General features: G+C 41.0%; 1 protein-coding gene across 3 annotated transcripts in view; it reads right to left on the reverse strand.

Annotated features, from left to right (window-relative positions):
* KIAA0319L (KIAA0319 like) overlaps positions 1-24579 on the reverse strand; it is a 90719-nt gene that overhangs the window by 46267 nt on the left and 19873 nt on the right. For all 3 annotated transcript variants that reach the window (XR_004622325.1, XM_019797396.2, XM_002917132.4), the window contains exon 3: positions 14334-14863. Coding sequence is in view for 2 of the 3 variants with exons in the window: in XM_019797396.2 (XP_019652955.1) it covers positions 14334-14863 (530 nt within the window). In the remaining variant the exon portion in view is untranslated. The remainder of the gene's footprint in view (positions 1-14333; positions 14864-24579) is intronic.

A 24579-nucleotide genomic window follows, 5' to 3' on the forward strand; every position in this document is an offset into this window, starting at 1 on the left:
CCTGCTTCTTCCTCTCCCACTCCCCCTGCTTGTGTTCCCTCTCTCACTGGCTGTCTCTATCTCTGTCAAATAAATAAATAAAATCTTTAAAAAAATAATAATAATAGCAAACAAAACAGATTTCAGAGCAAAGAATTTTAAGATTTTTTAAATTTATTTATTCGACAGAGATAGAGACAGCCAGCAAGAGAGGGAACACAAGCAGGGGGAGTGGGAGAGGAAGAAGCAGGCTTCCAGCGGAGGAGCCTGATGTGGGACTCCATCCCAGAACACCGGGATCACGCCCTGAGCCAAAGGCAGATGCTTAACCGCTGTGCCACCCAGGCGCCCCTCAGAGCAAAGAATATTAACAGAGATAAAGAAGATAATTTTAAGATGATAAAAGGGTCAATTCACCAAGAGGACATAACAACCCTAAACGTTAACACAGCTAATAAAACTTTCAAAGTACATGAAGAAGAAGCTGTTCTAACAGGAGAAACAGATATATCCCCAAATACAGTGTGATATTTCATCACCTCTCAATGGAGAGAAACTAAAGGAAAACAAGGATATAGACGATCTAAACAAAAGTAACTAATTTGACCTTTTTGACATTTGTAGAGCACTCACCCAACAGCAATGGCAGGATACATATTCTTTTCAAATGCACAAGGAACATTTACCAGGATAGACCATTTTTTGAGCCATAAAACTGGTCTCAATGCATTTAAAAGGATTCAAGTAAGGCAAACCATAAGAGACACTGAACTCTAGGAAACAAACTGAGGGTTGCTAGAGGGGAGATGGATGGCGGGATGGGGTAACTGGGTGATCGGCATTAAGGAGGGCACTTGATGCAATGAGCACTGGGTGTTATATGCAATGGATGAATCACAAAATTCTACCTCTGAAACTAATAAAAAAAAATGTTAAGAAAAAAAAGGATTCAACTCATACAATGTTCACTGGCTACAATGCATTAAGTTATTGATCAAAAATACCACAATATTTGGGACCCCCCCGAAATATTTGGAAACTACATAACATACTTCTAAATAACCCAAAGATCAACGAAGTAGTCAAAAAGGAAATTTAAAAGTATTCTGAATTGAATTGACACAAAACATCGAAATTTGTAGGGTGCAGCTAAAGCAATACCTAGAAGGAAATTTATAGTACTAAAATGCCTACGTTAGAAAAGAAGTCTCCAATTAATGATTGAGATTAAACCTTAAGAAACTTAGAAAAAGAGCAAATGAAATCTAAATTATAAAGAAGAAATGAAATACTAAGATCAAGGCAGAAATCAATAACACAGAAAAGCAACAGAGAAAATGAACGAAACCAAAGTTCCATTAAGAAAATCTAGCTGGTCTGATGAGAGGAGCGGGTGGGGAGGGAAAGGGAACACAAATTACCAAGATTATGAATGAAAGAGGTAACCTCACTACAGGTTCTACAGCTATTACAAGGGCAATAAGGGAATACTGTGAGCAGCTTCATGCCAATACATTTGACTACTAGGATAAAATGCACAAATTCCCTGAAAGATACAAACGGCGAAAGCTCACTCAAGCAGAGCTATTATTATAGATAACCTAAATTGCTATGTATCTATTATACGGTTTGAATTTATCGTTTAAAATTTTCCTACAGAGGTGCCTGGGTGAGTCAGTTGGTAAGAACACAACTCTTGATTTTGGCCCAGGTCATGATCTCAGGGTCATGAGAGAGACTCTACACCCGCTGTGGAGCCAACCTAAGATTATCTCTCTGCCCCTCCCTCACTCATGCTCTCTCTCTCCAAAAAATAAAATAAAATAAAATAAAATAAAATAAAATAAAATAAAATAAAATAAAACAAAATAAAAATTTCCTGCAAAGAACTCCATGTCCAGATAGCTTCACTGGGGAATTATACTGAATATTTAAGGAATAAATGGTACCAATTCTACAGAAACTTTTCCAGAAAATGAAAGAAGAGTAAAAATTTCTCAGCTCATTTTATAAGCTCGTTTTACTTTGATGGTAAAATCACAGGCTAATATCCCTCATGAACACAGATTCAAAATTCATAACAAAATTTTAGTAGATCAAATATAACAATATATAGAAAGGATAATATACCATGACTCAGCGGGGTTTATCTCAGGAATACAAGGTAATTTAACATTTAAAATCAATCAAGTTATTCACCATGTTAACATACTGAAAACAAAAACCCCATCCCGCCATCCATCTCCCCTCCAGCAACCCTCAGTTTGTTTCCTAGAGTTCAGTGTCTCTTATGGTTTGCCTTACTTGAATCCTTCTGAATGCACTGAGACCAGTTTTATGGCTCAGAAAATGGTCTACCTGGTGAATGTTCCTTGTGCGTTTGAAAAGAATATGTATCCTGCCATTGCTGTTGGGTGAGAGTTCTACAAATGTCAAAAAGGTCAAATTAGTTACTTTTGTTTAGATCTTCTGTTTATGATCATGTCAATAGTTGTAAAAAAAAAATTGACAAAACCCTGCATTTATTCTTTTTTTTTTTTAAGATTTTATTTATTTATTTGACAGAAAGACAGCCAGCAAGAGAGGGAACACAAGCAGGGGGAGTGGGAGAGGAAGAAGCAGGCTCCCAGCAGAGCAGGGAGCCCGATGCAAGGCTCCATCCCAGGACGCTGGGATCATGCCCTGAGCTGAAGGCAGACGCTTAACGACTGAGCCACCCAGGAGCCCCCCAGCATTTATTCCTGATACAAATTCACATCAACTAGGAACAGAAAAGTATACTTTCACCACTTTCATTCAACATTGTAGTAGACATTCTAGCCAGTGCAATAAAGCACCCGCACTGGAAAGGAAGAAGTAAAATGGTATTTATTCACAGACATGATTATAAATAGAGAAAATCTAATGGAATCTACAAAAAAGCTCCTGCAATGAATAAGTGAGTTTACCAAGGTTTCAGGATATAGGATCAATATACAAAAAGTAACTATATTTCTATATACTAGCAACAAACAGAAACTAAAATTTTTTAAAACTGCTTCCTTTGGAGGGCATTTTATTTTTTTTAAAAAAAGATTTTATTTATTTATTTGACAGAGAGTGAGAGAAAGCACAGGCAGAGGGAGCAGGAGAGGGAGAAGCAGGCTCCCCACTGACAGGGAGCCGGATGTGGGGCTCAATCTCAGGACCCCGGGATCACACCCTGAGCCAAAGGCAGACGCTTAACCGACTGAGCCACCCATGCACCCCTTGGAGGGCATTTTAAAAACTGAATTTTTAAAATGCCAATTACAATAGCACCAAAAATATGAAATACTGAGGGATAAATGTGACAAAATATGTGCAAGATCTGTACCCTGAAAGTATAACACATTGCTGAGAGAAATTAAGGATGATGTAAATAAAAGGAAAGATATACCGTATTCACGGATCAGTAGACTCACTATTATTAGGCTATCAATTCTCCCCAAATTGAGCTACAGACCCAACATAATCCCAATCAAAATCCCTGAAGGTTTTTTTTTTTTTAAAGATTTTATTTATTTGACAGAGAGAGAGACAGGGAGAAAGGGAACACAAGCAGGGGGAGTGGGAGAGAGAGAAGCAGGCTCCCCAGGGAGCAGGGAGCCCAATGTGGGGCTCTATCCCAGGATCCTGGGATCATGACCTGAGCCGAAGGCAGACGTTTAATGACTGAGCCACCCAGGCACCCCTCCCAGAAGGCTTTTTAGAAATAAATTGACAAGATGATTCTAAAATTCATATGGAAATATAAAGGACCTAGAATAGTCAAAAAACGTCTGATAACAAAGAACAAAGTTGTAAGATTTACATCATCTGAATAAAAAACTTATTACAAAGCTATAATTATTGGGGCACCTGGGTGGCTCAGTCGGTTAAGCAGCTGCCTTCATCTCAGGTCATGATCCCGGGGTCCTGGGATCGAGCCCCATGTTGGACTCTCTGCTCAGCAGGGAGCCTGCTTCTTCCTCTCCCTCTGCCATTCCCTCTGCTTGTGCCTGCTCCCTCTCTCTCTCTTTCTCAGATAAATAAATAAAATCTTTACAAAAAAACAAAGCTATCATTACCAAGACAGTACAGTGTTAGGGCACCTGGCTGGCTCAGTCGGTACAGTATATGACTCTTGATCTATGGGTCATGAGTTCAAGCCCCCACACTGGCCTTAGAGTTTGCTTTAAAAAAAAAAAAAAAGACAGTGTTGTGTTGCTATAGACAATATATCAATATAAACAAAACAATGGAACCAAATAGAGTCCAGAAATAGATTCATACACATATAGTTAACTGATTCTCAATAAAGGTAAAAAGCAAGTCAGTGGAGAAAGGACAGAAAAAATATGGTGTTAGCACAACTGGATATTCATATGGCAAAAAACAAAACAAAACCCTTCCGTCCATAGCTCCAACCATGTACAAAAACATTCTGGACCTAAATTTGAAAATTTAAAATTATAAAACTTTTAGAAGAAAAGTTAGGAGAAAATCTTTCTAAAATATAATACCAAAAGCATGATCTATAAAGAAAAAAATTGACAAACTGTCTAGACACCATCAAAATTAATATCTGCTCTTCAAAAGACACTGCCAAGAGAATGGAAAGACAAGCCACAGATTGAGAGAATATTTACAAATCAAATAGTTGATAAATGACTTATATGCAGAGTATATATGTAAGAGGATAACCCAGTTTTTTAAAATGGGGAAAAATATAAACAGACACTTTACCAAAAAATATATGAAAGGCAAATAAGCACATGAGAAGATGCTCCACATCATTAGTCATGAAGAAAATGCAAAGACAAACCACAATGAGTTACTATTACACACCTATTATTTTTTTTTAAAGATTTTATTTATTTATTCGACAGAGATAGAGACAGCCAGCGAGAGAGGGAACACAATCAGGGGGAGTGGGAGAGGAAGAAGCAGGCTCATAGCGGAGGAGCCTGATGTGGCTCAATCCCATAACGCCGGGATCACGCCCTGAGCTGAAGGCAGACGCTTAACCGCTGTGCCACCCAGGCGCCCCTACATACCTATTATAATGTCCCAAACTAGACTCACCATACAAAGTTTTGGTGAGAATTCGGAAGACCTAGAACTTTCATATGTTATTAATGGGAATGTGAAAGGGTACAACTGTTTGGAAAAAACAGTTTGGCAGTTTCTTATAATATTAAATGTACACGTATGACCCAGCCATTCCACTCCCAGGTATCCAAGAGAAATTAAAGTATATCCCCATAGGAAGACATTTACACAAATGTTCCTAACAGCTTTATATGTAGCCAAAAACCTAGAAACAATTCAAACATCCATCAACAGGTGAATAGATACACAAATGATACATCCATGCAGTGGAATACTATTCAGCAATTAAAGGGAACCAACCACATACTATGTAGTATGGGACCCATACAACAAGGATGAACATCGAAACATGATGCTAAGTGAAAGAAGCCAGACTCAAAGGACTATGTATTACATGGTTCCATTTACACGAAAAGTTCAGACAAGGCAAATTTATTATAGAGAGAGAACAGATCGGTGGATGCCTGGGGCTGGGAGTAGGGATGGCACAAGGGAAGTTTTTGGGGTGACAGAAATGTTAACAAACTGGATTGTGGTGATAATACACAACTCTATACTTACTAAAATCACTGAATTGTATGCTTAAACGGAGTGAGTTTTATAGTATAGAAATTATACCTCAACAGAGTTGTTAAAAAGAAGAGTATGTAATGTATGATTCCACTTATTTAAAAATTCTAGAAAATCTATAATAAGCTAAAGCAGATTAGAGGTTGCCTAGGGATAAGGGAGGAGTAGGAAGGACAGATTATAAAGGGACAAGAGGAAACTGGGGGTAACGGGTATGTTTATTACCTTTTTTGTGGTGAGGGTTTTATAGGTACATATACGTTAAAACAAATCAAATTGTGCACTTTAAACATGTACATACAGTTTATGATATGTCAATTACACTTCAATAAAACTGTTTTTTTGAAGTATGGTCTCCATAGAAGAGCAAGCATTTCGGTGTGGAAAGCAGAGGGAGTAACAAAAGAGCCGTTCGTAGAACTAAAAATATATATTTTAATGTCCGCAAAATTTCTACTTTCCCCTTATTAGACAAACTGCTTCCATTTTTTAATTAAATAAACAGCATCTCATCATTGTGTGTGAAGCTCTTTCTTTATTTAGGAATCGCTGCTTTAGAAGAGATTCCCAGAAATAGAAGAAGAGTATAAATATTTTTAAGCAAGGCAGGCAGATTTTTATTTTTAAAGAAAGAATTTGTCATTTATTATTATTATTAATTTTTAAAGAAGCAGGAAGAGGAGATATGGAGCAAATTATTTTACTTCAGAAACTACAAAGTAATAATGAAAATTTGTAGAGGATGATACAGGGTTGAAACCTGGGTGAAATTTCCTTGCACTATTTTTTTCTGACACTTGACAGAAATCATAAAAACCAACCTAATTCCAAACTAAAGTCATATAATCATGCCCCAGGTGTCTACACCTGTCTCATCTTCAAAGAAGCTTTATTCAGAATGATGCAAGGCTTCTATACACATTCTCTTTCTCCGTCTTGCCATTTCTCCCTCCCTCCTTCTCCCGCTTCTTCCTTCACCCTTCTTCCCAGCTCCACTTGGGGCTGCCCTCTCCTAATCAAGCAAGCCAACCCAGTGATTAATACCATAATTCAAGATGACCCGAAAAACCTCCATCACCAACAACCGTTTTGAGTATCAGGGGCCTGCAGGGCCCACACAGGATGTTCACACTTAACAGGGTCATATCATCACCGTTCAGGTAGGGGGCCCTCCTTGGTACCCAGGTGACTCCTTAATACTAAAGAATGGTTCACAAAAATTGGACTTTCAACACATTTTGATTTGAGACACAATTGTATTAAAGTAAAACAAAAACTACCATTGTCATTAACAAAAATCCTACTACAGTGAAGACCGTGTCTTCCTGCCGCAGCAAAGCCAGTGGGGTTTAAGGACACATCCCAACCAGTTCTCAGCAACAGAAGCTGAGGCTGGGGAATAGGGCAGGGTTTATCTTTGCAGTAGTTAGTTACAAAGTTATGACTCCTCATAATCTCCTTGGAGAAACGAAGACCGCCATGAAGTGAAAAACGGGGAGGGATGACAGGAGTGTTAGATAAGAGAGAGCTGGTTTTGAGACCTTCTTCCCATGGCTGAAGTTGTGCCAGCTAGCAAGACTCTGTTAACCAATCCACACCAAAACCTTCATCACCTCTTGCTTCCTAAGTTAACAAAGTAGTCAACAAACATTTTCAAATTCATTTCACACAGTAAAAGCCAGATAAGTAGATAAAAGAACCAGAATACTTAGAGCAGAAAGTGAGCAGTTAATGGGAGGAAAAGTAAGGAAAAGGTATTATAGTTCAGGCACTAATAACTGTGAGAAAGGAACAGTACACTTGCAGGGATTTCTGCACACCCACACACAACAAGGACTCAGGCTGCCCAGTTTTTCTCTTGATGCAATAAGCCAGTCATGTAAGGTTAGAATAGGGGAGTGGAGGGTTGGGGTGGTGGGGGCGTTTAGTGTATATACACACGCACAGACGGTACCGGGAGTGGAGGGTTGGGGTGGCGGGGCGTTTAGTGTATATACACGTGCACAGACGGTACCGGAAGAGCACTGGTCACTGAGGGGTAAGAAAGCCACACAAATTATCCAGGCCAGAGGGCTAGGAGGGGTCCTGGGGCTAAACAATTTTTGGTGAAAGTTATTAGCCTCTCTGCTGCTCAGATGATTGAGAATGAGGATCTGGGGAGAACTAGGCCCTGAGGAATTCCAAATATGTCAGGAAATAATAGAAGAATAAATGAACCCCTGGCAAAAATTTCAGAAGTCTTAAGAATTACAGAGAAGATTTTTTAAAAGCAAAAACGAAACGATCAAGCAAAAAACCCTGAAAACCAAACCAAGAACATGGATGACGGGAAACAGAACTGCTTGAGTTTCTGTCCCAGGTTATGCAAGGCTCTTCTCTGTCACTGCCTACACCCCACACCTCTATCTGCTGGTAAGACGTAAGCTCCAGTTTTAGGTAGTCAGCATAAGAATTTTCCTCAGTAAAAAAGGCAGCAGAGAGGTGCTCAAAGCCTCGACTCTTTTAGCCTCTCAGGCTTCTGTCCCACAGAAAGACACTGGCTTATAGGGGTGGAAATGCTGTGGTTCTCTGGAAACGGAGAGATGGTGGTGGCAAAGAAAGGAGCACCTTAGTCCTCCTAAAGCCAAGCCTTATATGTGGGGGACGCCTCACTGCACCTTCATTTCCTGAGCTCAGAGAATAGTCCTCCTCCTTTCATAAAGCTGGGCTGGCAGCCGTTTATTGCCAGTGGCTGACCTGCAACAAGCCTTCATGCTTCCCCTGCCAATAATTCAGAGGTTTGCAGCACAGGAAGGATACAGTATTTATTTATTTATTTTTAAAGATTTTATTTATTTATTCGACAGAGATAGAGACAGCCAGCGAGAGAGGGAACACAAGCAGGGGGAGTGGGAGAGAAAGAAGCAGGCTCATAGCAGAGGAGCCTGATGTGGGGCTCGATCCCATAACGCCGGGATCACGCCCTGAGCCGAAGGCAGACGCTTAACCGCTGTGCCACCCAGGCGCCCCAAGGATACAGTATTTAAAGGAAGCAGTACAAGCTTCTGTTTCTTTCAGCTGATAAAAGGGAATAAATTGGTGACATTCCTTTCCATTTCTGGAATGGCAAAAGGTCCATAATACCTGCTCGTAGATACGATATGTGTATGTTTCCAAAGGAATAAAGAATGCTACTGATGACCCAATGCCTTTGCAGGATTGCAGGCATCTCAGGCAAGACAAGAGCAATTTAGAATACAATCTCTTATCTCTTTGGATGCAGAGTAGCTTGACCTACCTTAGTGCAAACTGTACAAACTAGAAACTAGTACTAGCCAGCCATCCCTAATTAGAAAGAGAAGATCTGCAGTGTATACACTTCTTTCCCTTTCCCTAGTGCATTAAGCAGAAGCTTGAACTGCAAGTCCTCTCCTAAAAGAAATGCCTACCAGTTCATTATTCTGAACGCACAGGTGGTTCCACCACCCTTACAGAGCTATCCATGGTCTTCAGGATAAGAATCAAGCTCCTAAAAGTGGCATATAAGGTCAAACGTAATTTGTCTGGAACTAAAGACTTCACTTTGCCCTATTTTTTAACAGTGCTTGCAGTTCTTAGCAAGTGGTGCCAATCTACATAATGCCTCGGTGCAACACTGCACAAAGGCCCCCCTCACTCTTGGGGCTTATAATTCAAGTTCAATGTTCCTCCCTCCATGTCCACCCACTCTCCCTGTGAGACCGTAAAACCCCAGATCCTGTTTGCTAGCAGCAATTTATTGCCACTGTCCCCTGCAAGTGAACAAGAAAAAAAAGAACTCCCCAGGCAACACAGCCCCAGGATCCTCCTTGCAGGGTACACCTGAATTCTCTAAGGCCCAAATTTGAGTTTTCACCATCTTCCAGGACACTGTCAGGCCTACATAAACCATATTTCTCATTTTACTGGTCTCTCATTTTATTGATCATGATTATCTGGAAGTATGCTGGAGCTGGCTCATCTGAGTTGGCTGTGTCCATGTCTCCCAACTCTCTATTCAGCGATTCATGTTGGCAGCTCCAAACCAGTCACAGTGGTTTTACCTACACCATGGAAATTGGCCGTGTCTACAACTCAGGACTTGTTTTTGTTTTTGTGTGTGGGGGGGAATACCCAATAGTTAAACATTTACTACACCACAATGTTTTCCCTAAATGACTTAAACTTCCTCTCTTATGAGACCTTTCTTTTCTTTCTCACCCAAAATTCCATTAAATCACCTTGAATTTGTCTTCCATGATCAAAAGTCACCTAGATGCTCAGTCATTTCATGTTTTGTTCCCTATACCTCCTGTAGGACAGGCTACAGAATTTGCAAGATACAGTGCATATGAAATGTGGGGTACCTTGTTCAAAAAGTATTACGAATTTCAAGACAATGGGGGCGCCTGGGTGGCTCAGTCAGTTAAGCATCTGCTTTCAGCTTAGGTCATGATCCCAGAGTCCTGGGATCGAGCCCTGCATCAGGCTCCCTGCTCAGCGGAGAGCCTGCTTCTCCCTCTGCCCCTCACCCCGCTCATGCTTGCCTGCTCTCTCTTACTCTCTCGCTCAAATAATAAATTTGAAAAATCTTAAAAAAAAAAAAAAAAGAATTTCAAGACAATGACAGCAGAGCATTAAACCTAGAAAAGGACCTTTCTAAGTGTCTGGACTTGTACAACTGCACAGGTCCCATGCCCATAAAGTGGTCCACAACCCCCTATTCTTAACTGTGAGCGTGCCCTTCCCTGAGGATACTATTTCCCATGTATCTCCGCAATATGAGGGCTCCTTACTCCCATACTTCAGGATTGAAGGTGGGTTCGCATTTTATTTGCTCCCCTCCCCGATGCACTTTGCCGACCATTCCTCTTCTAGCTTTTCTGTAAAACCTCTCCCCTCTGCCATCTTGCTGCACTTCAACTCTCATCATGACTGTCCTCTCCCCACTGCTTCCCTCCTCCTCCTACTCTGCTGAGGGCTTTGACATCTAGCTCTCAAAATTCCTCTTTACCCCAAGTCCCTGCCTAAAGAGTAATAGGGTTAAGAGGACAGACTCTGGATAGAATCAGACTGCCTGGGTTCAAGCCCTGGTACTACCATATACTAGCTATTGTTGCCTTGGCCATGCTCCTTAACCTCTCTTTTCCTGAGTTTCCTCGTTTATAAAATAGAGATGGTTAATAGTACTTCATAGGGTTTCTTGTATAGAAGTGTTAAAACATGTCAAGGGTTCAGAATGGTACCTGGCACATAGTGAGTGCTCACTCAGTAAACATCAGCTATTGCTATTGCTATCATCATCATTATCTTTCTCCATGACTACATGGAAAATTTATGTAACATGTATTTTGAGCTTCCTGAGTTCTTTGGGCTCCTTGTCTCCAATCAATTCCTACTCTACTCTGCCTCAGCAACCCTCCTCCATAGCTACACCTAGATCCTATAATCACCAGAACTTCTCCACCAACAAAAACTTAAATGCAAATATCCCATCCCCTGATGACTACTTCCGGTCTTCCAGAACACACATTTATTTGTGCCGCCAATGTCTGCCTCCCATGATGGAAACCTCTGATTGCCAAACTCCTCTATCATATCTGTCAGCCCCTCGTACATCTATCTGCCTCTTCTTGTAGTCTCTCCTTAATCCACTCTTTTGACAATAACCTCAATTTCCACACCCCGATTTCTTCCTGCACAAGACTGGCGAAGTTCCAAGCTTGGGTAAATCAAACTATCAGCCCTTTCTTGACAGGGTTGCTGAGAGCTACTGTGGAGACTCATGCGACTGCAGAGATCACTACCACTGTGATAAATGTGTAATCTCCCTCATCAGTGCTACCACCAATCTATTTCCTTACTTGCTTGGCCATTTCCTACCCTTCATAATGGCTATTTCAGATCTTTATCACCCTCTCCAAACCTCTGATTTCCCTGCCCACACTACCTACCTGTGCCCACCCCACCTATCTCTGCTTCTACTCTCAGGAAATGATCTACCCCACTTCAGAAGAACAGGCATGTGACTAGAACGACCACAATTTCCTCCTACCAAACCAATAAACCCACCTTAGCTATACCTATATTTACCCATTTGGTCCTTCCTATCATGACGAAGATGTCTCTCCTCCTGCTTCAGGCTAATGTCAGTCCTCTGTGTGCTAGATTATAACCCGCTTGCCCTGGAAGGCAGTGGTTCTCAATGTGTGCTTCTCAGACCAGCAGCACTGGCACACTCCAGGAACTTGTTGCAAATGCAAATTCTCAGGCCCCACTCCAGACCTACTAAATCAGAAACTCTGGAATTGGGGCCCAGCAATCTGTTTGTAACAAGGCCTCCAGGTGATTCTGATGGATGCTAAAGTTTGAGAACACTGCTCTAAGGAATTATTTGTTGTCTACCCCCTTTCCTGTATCTTCAACCTTTCTTCAGGGTAAGGGTTCCCTTGCCTGAAGAGCCTCCTATCTAATTCCTCCACATACATTCTTGCCCCTCTCCAATCTATTCACCACACAGCAACATATCTGATCAAGTTATCCCCTGCTTAAAATTCTTTAATGACTTCTCACTGATCTGAAGATAAAGACCAATGTCTTAAGAAGGCCTCAAGGCTCTCCACAGCTCACAAGCGTCCTCTTTCACCTCTGGCTCACTTTGTTGAATAAGACCAGCCTCTCTCAACTTCCTGATCTTGCCATGCTCTAGGGCACCCAAAAAACTTTGAAACTGTTCTCTCTCTGACTAAAATACTCTGCCTGCTTCTTTTCCAAACTCTTTCTACATCAAGTCTCAACTTATACTTTCTTTACTTAGGGTACCTAACCTTACCCTTTAGTCTCAATGAGGTCCCTGTTAGATGCTCTGATATAACTCTGAACTTATCCTCTCAAGCCCACATCAAACTTACAATTATTTAATTATTATAAATGTATTGTCTGTTTTCCTCGCCAGAGCATAAGTTCCGTTGGGGCAGAAATCATGTCTATCTTGTTTACTATAATATCCCTAGTGTTTAGCTTTGGAGGATACCTTGCAGGTAGTAACTGTGCAATAAATATCCACAAACAGACTGAGCCTTTGCATACACTGTGCCTCTGTCCAGAATGTTTTTTACTACCTTTAATCTCCCAGTGAAATCTGACATATCCTTCAAGAAATAAATTAAAGATGGTTGCCAGAGGGGAGGTGGGTGGGAGGGATGGGGGAAATGGATGAAGAGGATTAAGAAATTAAACTTATCACCCTTATCTTGATGAACACTGAGTAATATATGGAACTGCTGAATCATTATACTGTATACCTGAAACTAATCTAACACTGTATGTCATCTACACTGGGCTTAAAATTTCAAAAAACAAGATTGTAATCTACTGTAGGTAATAAACACTTAAAGAGAAAAAAGAAATACATTAAAGGTTTCTGTGAAGTCTTCCCTACACACACACACCACCTGCCTGCTCAGGTGAATCACCTCCTCTTTTCTGTTCCTACTAAATTGTGTACATAACTCTACTAATGCAATAATTACACACTGCTGTAAATACCTATCTTTGTGTCTGAGTCTCCCCTAGACTGCCAACTCCCTGAGGGCATGGACCACATCTTGTTCACCTTTGTATCTCTAGTGCTTAGAAAAGGACCTCACGTCGGNAAAGAAAGAAAGAAAAGGACCTCACGTCGACAAGAGATGTCTAAATGTTTATGGGCATATTAAACCTAAGACTATGTCTCTAATATTGCACTGAAAGGGTTTTTCCCTAATATTAAATCTGGGTTCCAATTCTAGGTTTGTTATTCATTAGCTGCACGATCAAACTGTTTAACCTCTTTGGACCTCGGTTTCCTCACTAGGGAAATGGGGCTAATAATACCAACTTGGAAATACTGCTATGGAAATTAAACAAAATGACACTGTATAACAATTAGCACACAGAGTGCCTGGCATGTAGTAGCCTCCCCACTCTGGCTTCAACTTGATAGAGACAACTAGGACAAAACAAATACAAAAATAAGTCACAGCAATCAAGGGAGGCTGAGCACAGAATGAGTCACTCCTTTTAATCATTTGCCTAGGAAGATCGACAATGAAGAAACATAATAAGCAGAATAAAATCTACTGGTGGTAACCCCCTTGGCATATAAAGCTTGGTTAGAACTCACCCCAGAGACGTCTTGGCTAATGGCCACATCTGGCTCCCTAGCTCAGTAGGTCAGGTCTTAGTCTGTGGTGCCAGGAATGGCTACTTTGACTGGAATAGAAACTACCCCATAAGGAATGCGTTTACACGTGGGAGATGGGGAAGAGGGAGGAAAGCTTGAGTGTAACCACATCGATCAAGTGTTTTGCAATCTGGCAGAAAATACTGTGGAATCATTTTTACAGACACCACACAACTGTACTTACCTGTAGCCAAGAACCACCTTAGACTAGATAACGAGCAGATTTCTGCTTTTACTGAAACAATGGTCAGACTTGCATGCAGTGAACATCTCTGAGGTCCAATTATGCTTGTACATCTGGGCAGCACCCACAAAGATGACACCAGGCAGCTTTATACAGACACTCCTCAGCACAGAGTGCTGCCCACAAGCACCAGCTTCACTGCTCATGTGTGCCAAATGTAAAAGCAGATTTAACAGTTTCTCTGCTCCTTATTCATAATGTGCTTACCTCTGCAGAACCACTGGTGTTCAGATAACCTACTTCCTTGGAGTCATTCATTTCAGAACGCTGTGTCACTATATGTGTAGTTACTTCTTCGCTGGGACTGTCTCTCTTCCAAAGCTTCCTAGTTAAGCTCTGATGGTCACTGGAAGATACAGTGGGTCTGAGTGGAGCTCTGGGTGGACTCTGTCTCCTCCAAGATGTCCTACTCCAACCTAGCCCCAGAATATGTGGTAAATCATCTTCAGGTGGAAAGCCCAAATCATCTGCAGTTTGGAATTTTTTTAAAAACACCAGCATGGAATTGGAAGAGTCTGTCCTAAAAGTGCGGCAGCTCTGGGGCCTGCTGCAGTCGGCCTGAATACACATCCCTTCTAACCACCAAAAGGCATGGCAGGCAGGGTCTTGGCAGCAGGCAGCCCAACACAACTGGAGAGAGGGGGTTCCTTCAAGAAGCTGGAGGTGATTTTCTCCCCCAGATCTCAGGCCAACTCCAAATTCTGTCTTCGCCTGCTGGCACCTGCTCTCACTGGCATCTAAAAACAAGGAATGAAAACATTTTAAGATGTAATAAAAACAGACTACTGCTTTGTAAAGAGCCCTGAACACCAACATTTAAGGCTATTTTGAAGACTGGTTTTTAAGAGGGTGGGAAAGCTGTCTAGTAAGTGGAACAGAAGAAGCAAAATAGAGTGTTTTTTGGCTCAGGATACTTTAGCTTATAGAAGTACTGTTCCACATTCATCACTGATTCCCCTTCTCAATGAGTCTGTTCCACACAGACCTTTTATACACAACTCCAGTTCATGAAACAGAAAAAAAAAAACAAAACAGCTATTCTGATAGAAGCGTATGGAGAGACAGGGGAGGGAGTCCCACCACTTGACCTCCCACTCACGTCCTAGCATTTCTCAGGGACAGTGTGACCACTATGGGGCCAGAAGAACGGGTAGCGAAACTGGATGGAATAACTATACCCTCTCCGGAACCGGCAGCAACGCAAACTGAGTACTCTTAACCTCTTACAGGTTGGTTATAGGTTCATCCATTTTCTAACCAATTGTTTGCCAGAGTCAGGCAGTTTTGCACACCTGGTATCAGCCAGAGCAGTAGTCAGATTACCAAGAAGTTTAATCATGAGTCGGGTTCTGCTAGAATGAACTTCCTACTGACAAGCCATGTCATGGTAAGAAATAAAGGAACAGAAGTACAGCAGTAACCTACCGGGTTAACATAAATAACAAGGTCCAAAATTCTAGCTAATGTTCTTCTGGATAAACTTTTGGACTACTGAATTAGTTCAGGAATGGCATTAATTTTCCTGAAGTATTACCTCACGTCTGTTTTTTTAAATGTAGAAAAGTCAAAGAATGTTCTAAATGAAAGCCGTTATACAGAGTTCATTTTAAGGTCTTAGTTCTATAGGTATACACACACACACACACACACCCAACCATGGTCAGGGTTATAGAGGCCAGAACCAGGGTGAGGCAAGACAGGTGCCTTAGGCACAAAATTTAAGGAGGTGCACACTCTCAGGGTCATGTAAGTGCAGAGTTAGCTTACCCGACCTTGAGAGCGAGCACCCCCTTAAATTCTGTGCCCTAGGTGTCTCTTTCTTCACCCTAGCCCTGGCCCTGGAATTAGAATGTAAAATATATTCTAAAATTATATACAGTAGGGGCGCCTGGGTGGCTCAGTCAGTTAAGCGTCTAACTCTTGGTGTCAGCTCAGGTCATGATCTCAGGGTCGTGAGATTGAGCCCCACATGGGCTCCATGCTCAGCATGGAGTCTGCATGAGATTCTCTCTCTCTCCCTCTGCCCCCCACCCCCACTCTCTCACTTGCGCTCTCTCTCTCTAAAATAAATAAACAAATCTTTCTAAATAATTACATACAGAAAATATGCAGTAGAATCAAAACACCGAAGACATGGATAATCATGTCCACATGTACACAGAACTGAAAGTGGGCTCTGACTAACCAGAACAACAACGTGATAATCAGCCAAAGCCACCCTGACTCCCAGAAAATACTTACAAAATGTCCAGCAGACTATATGTGGACACTAGTCAAATGAGAGGGAAGAGGAAAATAAAGGCAGGCTTCTGGATTACTGAGCAGGCGCTGTGGAAGCCAATCTGCCATTGTTCATTAAAAGAAAAGAGAGAGACATTGGCACAGACCTAACATCAGACAAGGCAATTTAGAAACCCAGAAAAAATAGAACTTCCTTAAGAAAAATGAAGAAATAGCAACTATGAAAAAAAAATGAAGCTACCAAGAGCTACAGAAACACCCCTCATATCCTCATCCACCTTCCCACACAGTAACCAATGGTATGACTCTTGGTAACAGCTATCTGAGTACACAGACTGTGTTGAAATCAATAAATGGTTACATCAGTGACCTTTACATCAACTTTCCATCCTTCTTCTCAGGATAATTCTCTCACATTTAACATAGTGAAGAGGTCCACACAGACGAGAATAACCTGCACTTTTTTGTAAGCCACTGTTCTATTTAATTTTTAAAACATACCGTGACATCCACTTTTGCCCCTGTGGAAGGAATTGCCATAGGACTTGCCTTCCCACCATGAGCAACTAGAAAACTAAACTATATGAAACAACTGTTTTTAGACAATGAACAACAGGTAGTCCAGGACTGTGATCCCAAAGAGGAAGGAAGCAAACAGGTAAGCTCTATGACCGCCCCGGCTTTCTGCATGGAAGCATGCTACAGACAGTGCCACAGGGAAGGAGAGCCCAAGCAGACCAGGGCAGAGTTGCTGAGCTGGGGAAACAGAGGTTAAGGTGACTGTGATAGCTAGAATTTTGGAATGAACAACCAGAAAGGAGGAAGCAACACAGAGAAAGAGCTCCCAATATCTGGATAATGGTCCTTTCAGTCTTTGACTGAATACTAATTTACCCCAAGTATGGGTTGAGATGACATGAGGGAAATTAGAAAATATTTTGAACTGAATGAAAATGAAAACATAACATATAAAAATTCATGAGATGCAGTTAAAGCAGTGTTTAGAGGGGCATTTATAGTTTTACATGCTTATTTTAGAAAATAAGAAAAGTCTAAAATCGATGATCTAGAGAGACACACAGGAAGAAGACGATGTGATGACAGAGGCAGAGACTGGAGCCATACAGCTATTAGATAAGGAACGCCAACGACTGACAGTGACCACCAGACGCTAAAAAGAGTCAAGGAAGGGTTCTATCCAGAGTCTCAGAAGGTACCAACGCTTTATTTTGGACTTCTAGACTCTGGAACCATTGGCTTATCAGGATTTTCTGCCCTTACCTAAGAGAACAGTTAAGGAGACAGAGGGCTCTAAGACTACAGAGTACACATCCGGGGACCACTGACATTTAGGCATGTGGCTGTGACCTTTACCCAGACTGAGTGGAGACACCTGGATGCAGTCAGTGGACATGCACAGGGATGTGATGCTAGAAAACCATGGGACTCCGAGGGGCTTCTCTTCCTCAAACCAAAATTAATTACCCAACTGGAGCAAGGGCTAGAGCCCTGGAAAGAGGTGTGCAAAGTTTTGCCAGGTGCCTGCACAGTCCAGGAGTATGGGTTTGCAAAGAAGGCATCAGTCCTAAAGCAACATACTTCTGAAGGATCAGCTCCGGAAGAGTGAACATAAGGTGTCATCGATACAGGTCTGGAATGGGAGGACAAAAGTTCCACAGAGAAGCAGCACTGTAATGCAGGAAAGTCTTTAAATATAATTCCTCCTCTATCAGCCATCAGAAAAATCTTACAGGTGAGATAACCCATTAATGTAAAGAATGTGGGATAGCCTTTATGAACAGCTCATTTCCTTTAAATCATCAGAAAATTCACATAAGCAAACAACCTTATAGATGTAATCAATGTGGAAATTTCTGAAGAAGGACTCAATGATTATTAATTATCAGAGAATTCATTGTAAAGAGAAACCCATAAATGCAATGAACGTGGAAAAGCTTTCAAAAAGAACTCTATCCTTTTAAGTCATCAGAGAATTCATACCAGTCAGAAACCCTCCATATATGAAGCCTGGGAAAAGCCTTTGCTCAGAACCCAGCCCTTACTCATCATGAGAATACACAGTGAAGAGCCTTTTAAATGTAATATATGTGGGGAAGCTTTCAGGGATAACTCAACAGAAAATCCATACTGGTGAGAAACCATATTGGTGTAATGAACCTGAAAAAGCCTTTAGGAAGAGCTCAACCCTTTTTAGTCATCAAAGAATACATACAGGAGGGGCATCAACGTAGCTCAGTCGGTTAAGCAACCGACTCTTGATTTCAGCTCAAGTCATGATCAGGTTGTGAGATCAAACCCCACATCAGGCTCCACAGTGGAGACTGTTTAAGATTCTCTCTCTTCCTCTGTCCCTCCCCTGCCTCAAGAAAGAAAAGAAAGAAAAGGAAAAGGAAAAGAAAGAAGGAAGGAAAAGAGAGAGAGAGAGAGAGAGAGAGAGAGAGAAAGAAAGAAAGAAAGAAAGAAAGAAAAAAAAAAAAAAAAAAGAAAGAGAAAGAAAACAAACATATAGGAGAGAAACCCTATCACTGAAATAAATGTGGAAAATCTTTCAGGTATATATCGTTTGCTGGACATCAGAAAACTCACAGTGCAAATAAACCCTGTGGTATAAATGACTGTGGGAAAGCCTTTGTGAAGAGCTAATTGGATACGAGAGAATTCATACTGGACAAAAATCCTTACACTGCAAGAAATATAGGAAAGTCTTCAGGCACAGCTCCAGCCTTGCTGAACATCAGAGAAGCCATATTGAGGAAAACCTCAGAAATGTAATGAATGTAGGAAGACTTTTCCAAAGTTCAACCCTTAAACAACATAAGAAAATTCATAACAAAGAGCCACCAAATCTAGTTACCGTGGTGAATCACACAGAAAGAGATTATTCCTTAGAGCATCAAAGAGAAGACATTCAATAAATTATACATTTAACAAAAATATTCTGTGCACCTCTATGCCAAAGAACTTCTCACTTGTGAAGATTTCATTATAGTATGGTTTGTACTGGTGAAATATTTGAAAAACTTAAATGTCTATCAATACAGAATAGTATAGAATAGTATAGGATACTACGCAGCAACTGAAAACAATGAGGTAGAACTGTATATACAGCAATAGAAATAGCCCCATGAGGGGTGCTGGGGGGGCTCTGTCAGTCAAGTGACTGGCTTTTGATTTCAGTTCAGGTCATGACCTCAGGGTGTGGGGATCAAGCCTCACATTGGGCTCCACACTCAGCAGGGAGTCTGCTTGAGGATGTTTTTCTCTATCTCCCTCTCCCCCTCCCCCCAGCTCATGTGCGCACGCTCTCTTCTCTCTCTCTCAAATTAAATAAATAAATCTTTAAAAAAGAAAAGAGAAGAAATATTCCCATGATACCTTAAATTAAAAAAGCAAGTTGCAGGGAGCGCCTGGGTGGCTCAGTTGGTTAAGTGTCTTCCTTCAGTTCAGATCATGATTGCTGGGTCCTGGGATTGAGCCCCGCTTCAGGCTCCCTGCTCAGTGGGGAGTCTGCTTGTCCCTCTCCTTCTGCCCCTTCCACCACTCACGCTCACTCGCTCTCTCTCTCAAATAAATAAAATCTCTTAAAAAATTTTTTAAAAATTTAAAAAGTTGTAGAAAATTTATATATGATGGTCTTATTTATATTTTTTAAAATGAAGCTTTTTTTGTTTCTACATCTATATTATATACATTCCAAAGGATCTGGAAAAATGAAGGCCAAACATTAGCAGCCAAAAAAAAAAATTTTTTTTTAATCAGTGATCTATGCTTTCATCGTAAAAGCTAGAAAAAGAAAAGCAAATTATATCCAAATTAGTTGAGAAAGGAAAAGGTAAAGATAAGAGTAACCAATGAAACAGAAAACAAAAAGTACAGAAAATCAATGAGACAAAAATCTGGTTGTTAGAAAGAACAACAAAACTGATAAAGCTCTAGTCAGACTGATGACAGAAAAAAAGACAACAGTCACAAATTAACAATATCAGGAATGAAAGAAGGGATATAACTACTGATTCAATAAACCAGGCGCAACAAACTACGGCTCGAAGGCCAACTCCAGCTACTGTCTATTATTGTAAATAAAGTTTTATTGGAATATAGTTATACTCATTTATTTATATATTGTCCACAGCTGTTTTTGCTCCACAATGGCAAAGTTTTTTTAAAGATTTTATTTATTTATTTGAAAGACAGAATTAGAGAGAGAGAGAGCATATGAGCAGGGGGAGAGGGAGAACGAGAGGGAGAAGCAAGCTCCCCTGCAGAGCAGGAAGCCCAACTTGGGGCTCGATTCCAGGACCCCAGATCACAACCCGTGCTGAAGGCCGATGCCCAACCAACTGAGCCACCCAGGTACCCCCACAATGGCAGAGATAAGTAGCTGCAACAGGCTTTTATCTTAAGACTCACAAAGCCTAAAATGTTTTACCATCTGGCCCTTTAAGAAAGTTTGCCAACCCCTAAGAGAATGTATTTTTGTTTGACTTACTATTAACTAATGAGTAGAGCCTAAATCTGGATGTTAACTCACAGAAGACTGATAAGTTACAAATGATTTTGATTTTTACAGAGATGCAAATTATTTCTGTCTTGTAAAAGATAACCTCAAAAGTTTAAGTAATGAGGCACCTTTTCTTCCCACCCAGCTATTATCTTTATTTCTTTATTCATTCATCCATTCAACAAATATTACGGTGCATCTGTTTCATGCTAGGCATTGCTTTGATGGAGCTTATAATTTAGATGGGGAGACAGAGGTTAAACAGACACAATAATGAATGTAGGAGTGAAAACTAAGGTAAGTACTCTGAAGGAAAGAAATTCAGCCTTTCTAGAATAAAGGTAGCTAAATTTGGAATTTACTGAACAGATACATTATTGCATATGTGACATGCTATCAAGATATTCAGTGTAGGGGTGCCTGGGTGGCTTACTCAGTTAAGCGTCCAACTCTTGATTTTGGCTCAGATCATGATCTCAGGGTCATGATCTCAGGGTTGTGAGATCCAGCCCTGTGTTGGGCTCCACACTCAGCGTGGAGTCTTCTTGAGAGTCTCTCTTCTCTTCCTCTGCCCCTCCCCCTACTCACACTCACTTGGTCTCTCGCTCTCTTTCTCAAATAGTAAATACATAAAATCTAAAATATATATATATATATATACATATATATATTCACGATATGTTGTTTGAAATCAAAAAATATTGGAATTAACTTTTAAACTTCTCAATAGAGAACTGATTAAATAAATTAAAGAAGACCCACGCAGTTACAGGGATGAATAAGGCTACTCTATATAGTACTAGTATGCAGTGATATCCAGGATACACTATGTAGAAAAAGAAAAGTTCAGAGCAGTGTGTCTAGTATGCTACAATTTGTGTGGGGGGGAAAAAGAATATAATGTTTATGCATATATATGCATAGACTATTTTTGGAAGAATATTCAAGAAGTTGGCATGGTTGCCTTTAGTAGGGGAAAGGAGGCAGCTCAAGAGACTGAAGAGACTTATTTGTTCACCAAATACCCTTTTTTACCTTTTGAATTTGTACAACGTATATGTAGTATCTTTTGAAAGATAATTTTAAAAATTTGAATAAACAGAAATGTCAACGGCTTCCCACAGGGCTCTTAGAGTGATAACCAAAATCCTTAACATAACCTAAGAAGATCCTGTATGATCTAGACCATGTCTACCTTTCTGGCCCGACCTTGTAGCAGGCTCTCCCTCAGTCATTATGTTCCAAACCACCAGCCTTCTTTCATTCCTCACAGGACTACGCTCCCTCTCTTAACTGGGCTCTGCACATGCTGCCCCCTCTGCTGGGAACTCTCTTGACTCCCTTCTTTACCCAGTTAGCTCCACCTATGAGATTTCAGTTCAACCATCATCTCCTTAGAGAAGCCTCCATGCCAAATCAGGCCTCTCCATTTATATACTCTGAGGGCCCTGTTGCCTCTTTCCTTTAAAGCAATTATAGCACTTATAAACTTACATTTCTTTGTGTGATCATCTGCTCAATGTTTTCCCCACCACCACACTGTAAGCTCGAGGATGACAGGGCCATGTCTGTTTTGTTTTTTTCTCTCTCACTACTGTACCCCCAATTCTGGCATGGCACTTGACACATTACACTGCAGGTACCCCAAAATATCTTTTTGAATGAACGCACAAATAAAAACGTGTATGCATATGGAGGAAACCAGGTGGCTTGGTATCAGGTGGGTCATACTGAAGACATCCAGGTCGATGACAAGACTTCAAAAAGAGATGAGGTCCATATGCCACAATAAATGAGGGGAGTGAATGATGGTTGGTAGATGAGTAATGACTAGAGGTAGGAAGTGGTATAAACCTCAACGAGCAGAACTTTTTCCATGACACTGGAGGAGTACTGTTCCAGAGGTGACAGTGAGGAGAGATGAGGACATCAGTTCCACCTCCAAATTTGGAGGTACATGGGAGTTGGAAGAATGAGCAACCATTGCCTGCAGGCTAGAGGGAAAACCGTGTCTTTCTCCAAGAGAAACCGGGATCTCAGAACATTCTATCTAATGTCTTAACTCATAAGTTTCAGTCTAAAGAGGGTTTAATACCTCAATGGATTCTTGTCACAGTTAAAAAGCTGAGAAGGGAGGGGTGGTAAATGTGAGTTGAAAAGCACAAAGTTATACAGGAATGTCAAGTCAGACTCACGCAAATCACAACGGTTAAGGCACTTTCTAGCAAGAAAAAAGGAGAGGATGGAAAATTATGATGATGAATTGATGACAGGGTTGCTGCCTATCCATCCTTGGTATAATTGGTGAAAGCTTTGAGGCAAATCACAGAGGATGTCTGTGGAATTTGCGGGAACAGATTTAGACTCAGGGGAAATGGTCAAGGAAATCTGTGGGAATTACAAGGTCAAAGGGAAAGGAGCAAAAAATTCTAATTCCCTGGTTGTTGCTAGCAGCTCTGGTCAAATCCAGGTCTTTGAAAGAAGAGGAGATAAAAGTGGGTGTGGAGGGGGAGTTAGCTATAAGACTGGTTTGCCCTGCAAGGGTCTTTTGCTTCCATGGCTCCCTGAAGAATGTCACATACGCTACACAACTATCTGGTAATATAAAAGAGAAACATCTCAGAACCCAAACACTCCCCCTGCTTTGTGAGGTGACCTGGAAGCCTCAGTTAGAGATCTGATCCATTACTCTGGGCAAGACAGAGCATGTTCAATGATGGAAGGAACAACCCAGGTGTTCACACAGGATGTTTCAGACTCCCCCTACTTCACTTGGACCTCTTGATTGCTATATTCTTAAAATTATTATTAAAGCTTAGCGACGGGTAAGATCTGAGTCATGTGACTCTTACCTGACAATTTGATCCTTTGTCTTAGCTCAAGGGAATAGCGCCTGGGAAAGGACAAATGGTCCTTATCACTTTGACAGTGACCAGAAGTAAAAGAAATGTGAAGCATAGGGCAGGTTAACTGGCTACGGCATTGCTAAGAAAATTAATCTCAACAGTTCCCAGTAAAGACAGGAGGTACTCTGATCTCTCAGTTCACATGTTTACTTAGTGGGATTTTGACTGACTTATTTTTTTTATTAACTGTTATTCAAAAAAATGTTGCTCCATTAAGTGTTCAATAATAAAAATATGGGGGGAAAACAGTTCTTTCCCATTCATTTAGTGGATCATCATTATTCCTCTTAGATGGCTAAAAGACATGGGTTCCAGATTCAGCCCTAGGTCCATCACTTACTATAATTTAACCTTTGAAAAGTAACTTAACCTCTCTAAGATTCAATTTTCATTGTTGTTACTCTTGAGAAAAAGAGTTCATCAGAGGAGGAAGCAGGGGAGCATCGGTACAGTCAATATTGGATTCTAGAAGTAACTTGGATAAAAGGTAAGATGAAAATAAGCTCCAATTTTAGATCAGTTCCTCTCCTGCCCACGCCACCATAGCCTGGCTCTGCTCCCAGGGCCTAAGCAAAAGCAATATTAAATCCTTACAAAAGAGGGCTTACATAGAACCTTAGACTGAAAACCCTTTGGGAATGTCTGGAACTCACTGTTGGTAGGAGCATGTAGAAAGCTTACCCAGGCGGAGTACAGGAGGGCAGAGCCAATCCCTTTCCTTCTAAAGCCAGGACAAAGCAGAGAATACAGAGCTCCCATATGTATTACCTGGAGGAACCCCCAA

The sequence above is a fragment of the Ailuropoda melanoleuca genome, chromosome 2 (genome assembly GCF_002007445.2).
Source record: "Ailuropoda melanoleuca isolate Jingjing chromosome 2, ASM200744v2, whole genome shotgun sequence".
NCBI classification, from domain to species: Eukaryota; Metazoa; Chordata; class Mammalia; order Carnivora; family Ursidae; genus Ailuropoda; species Ailuropoda melanoleuca.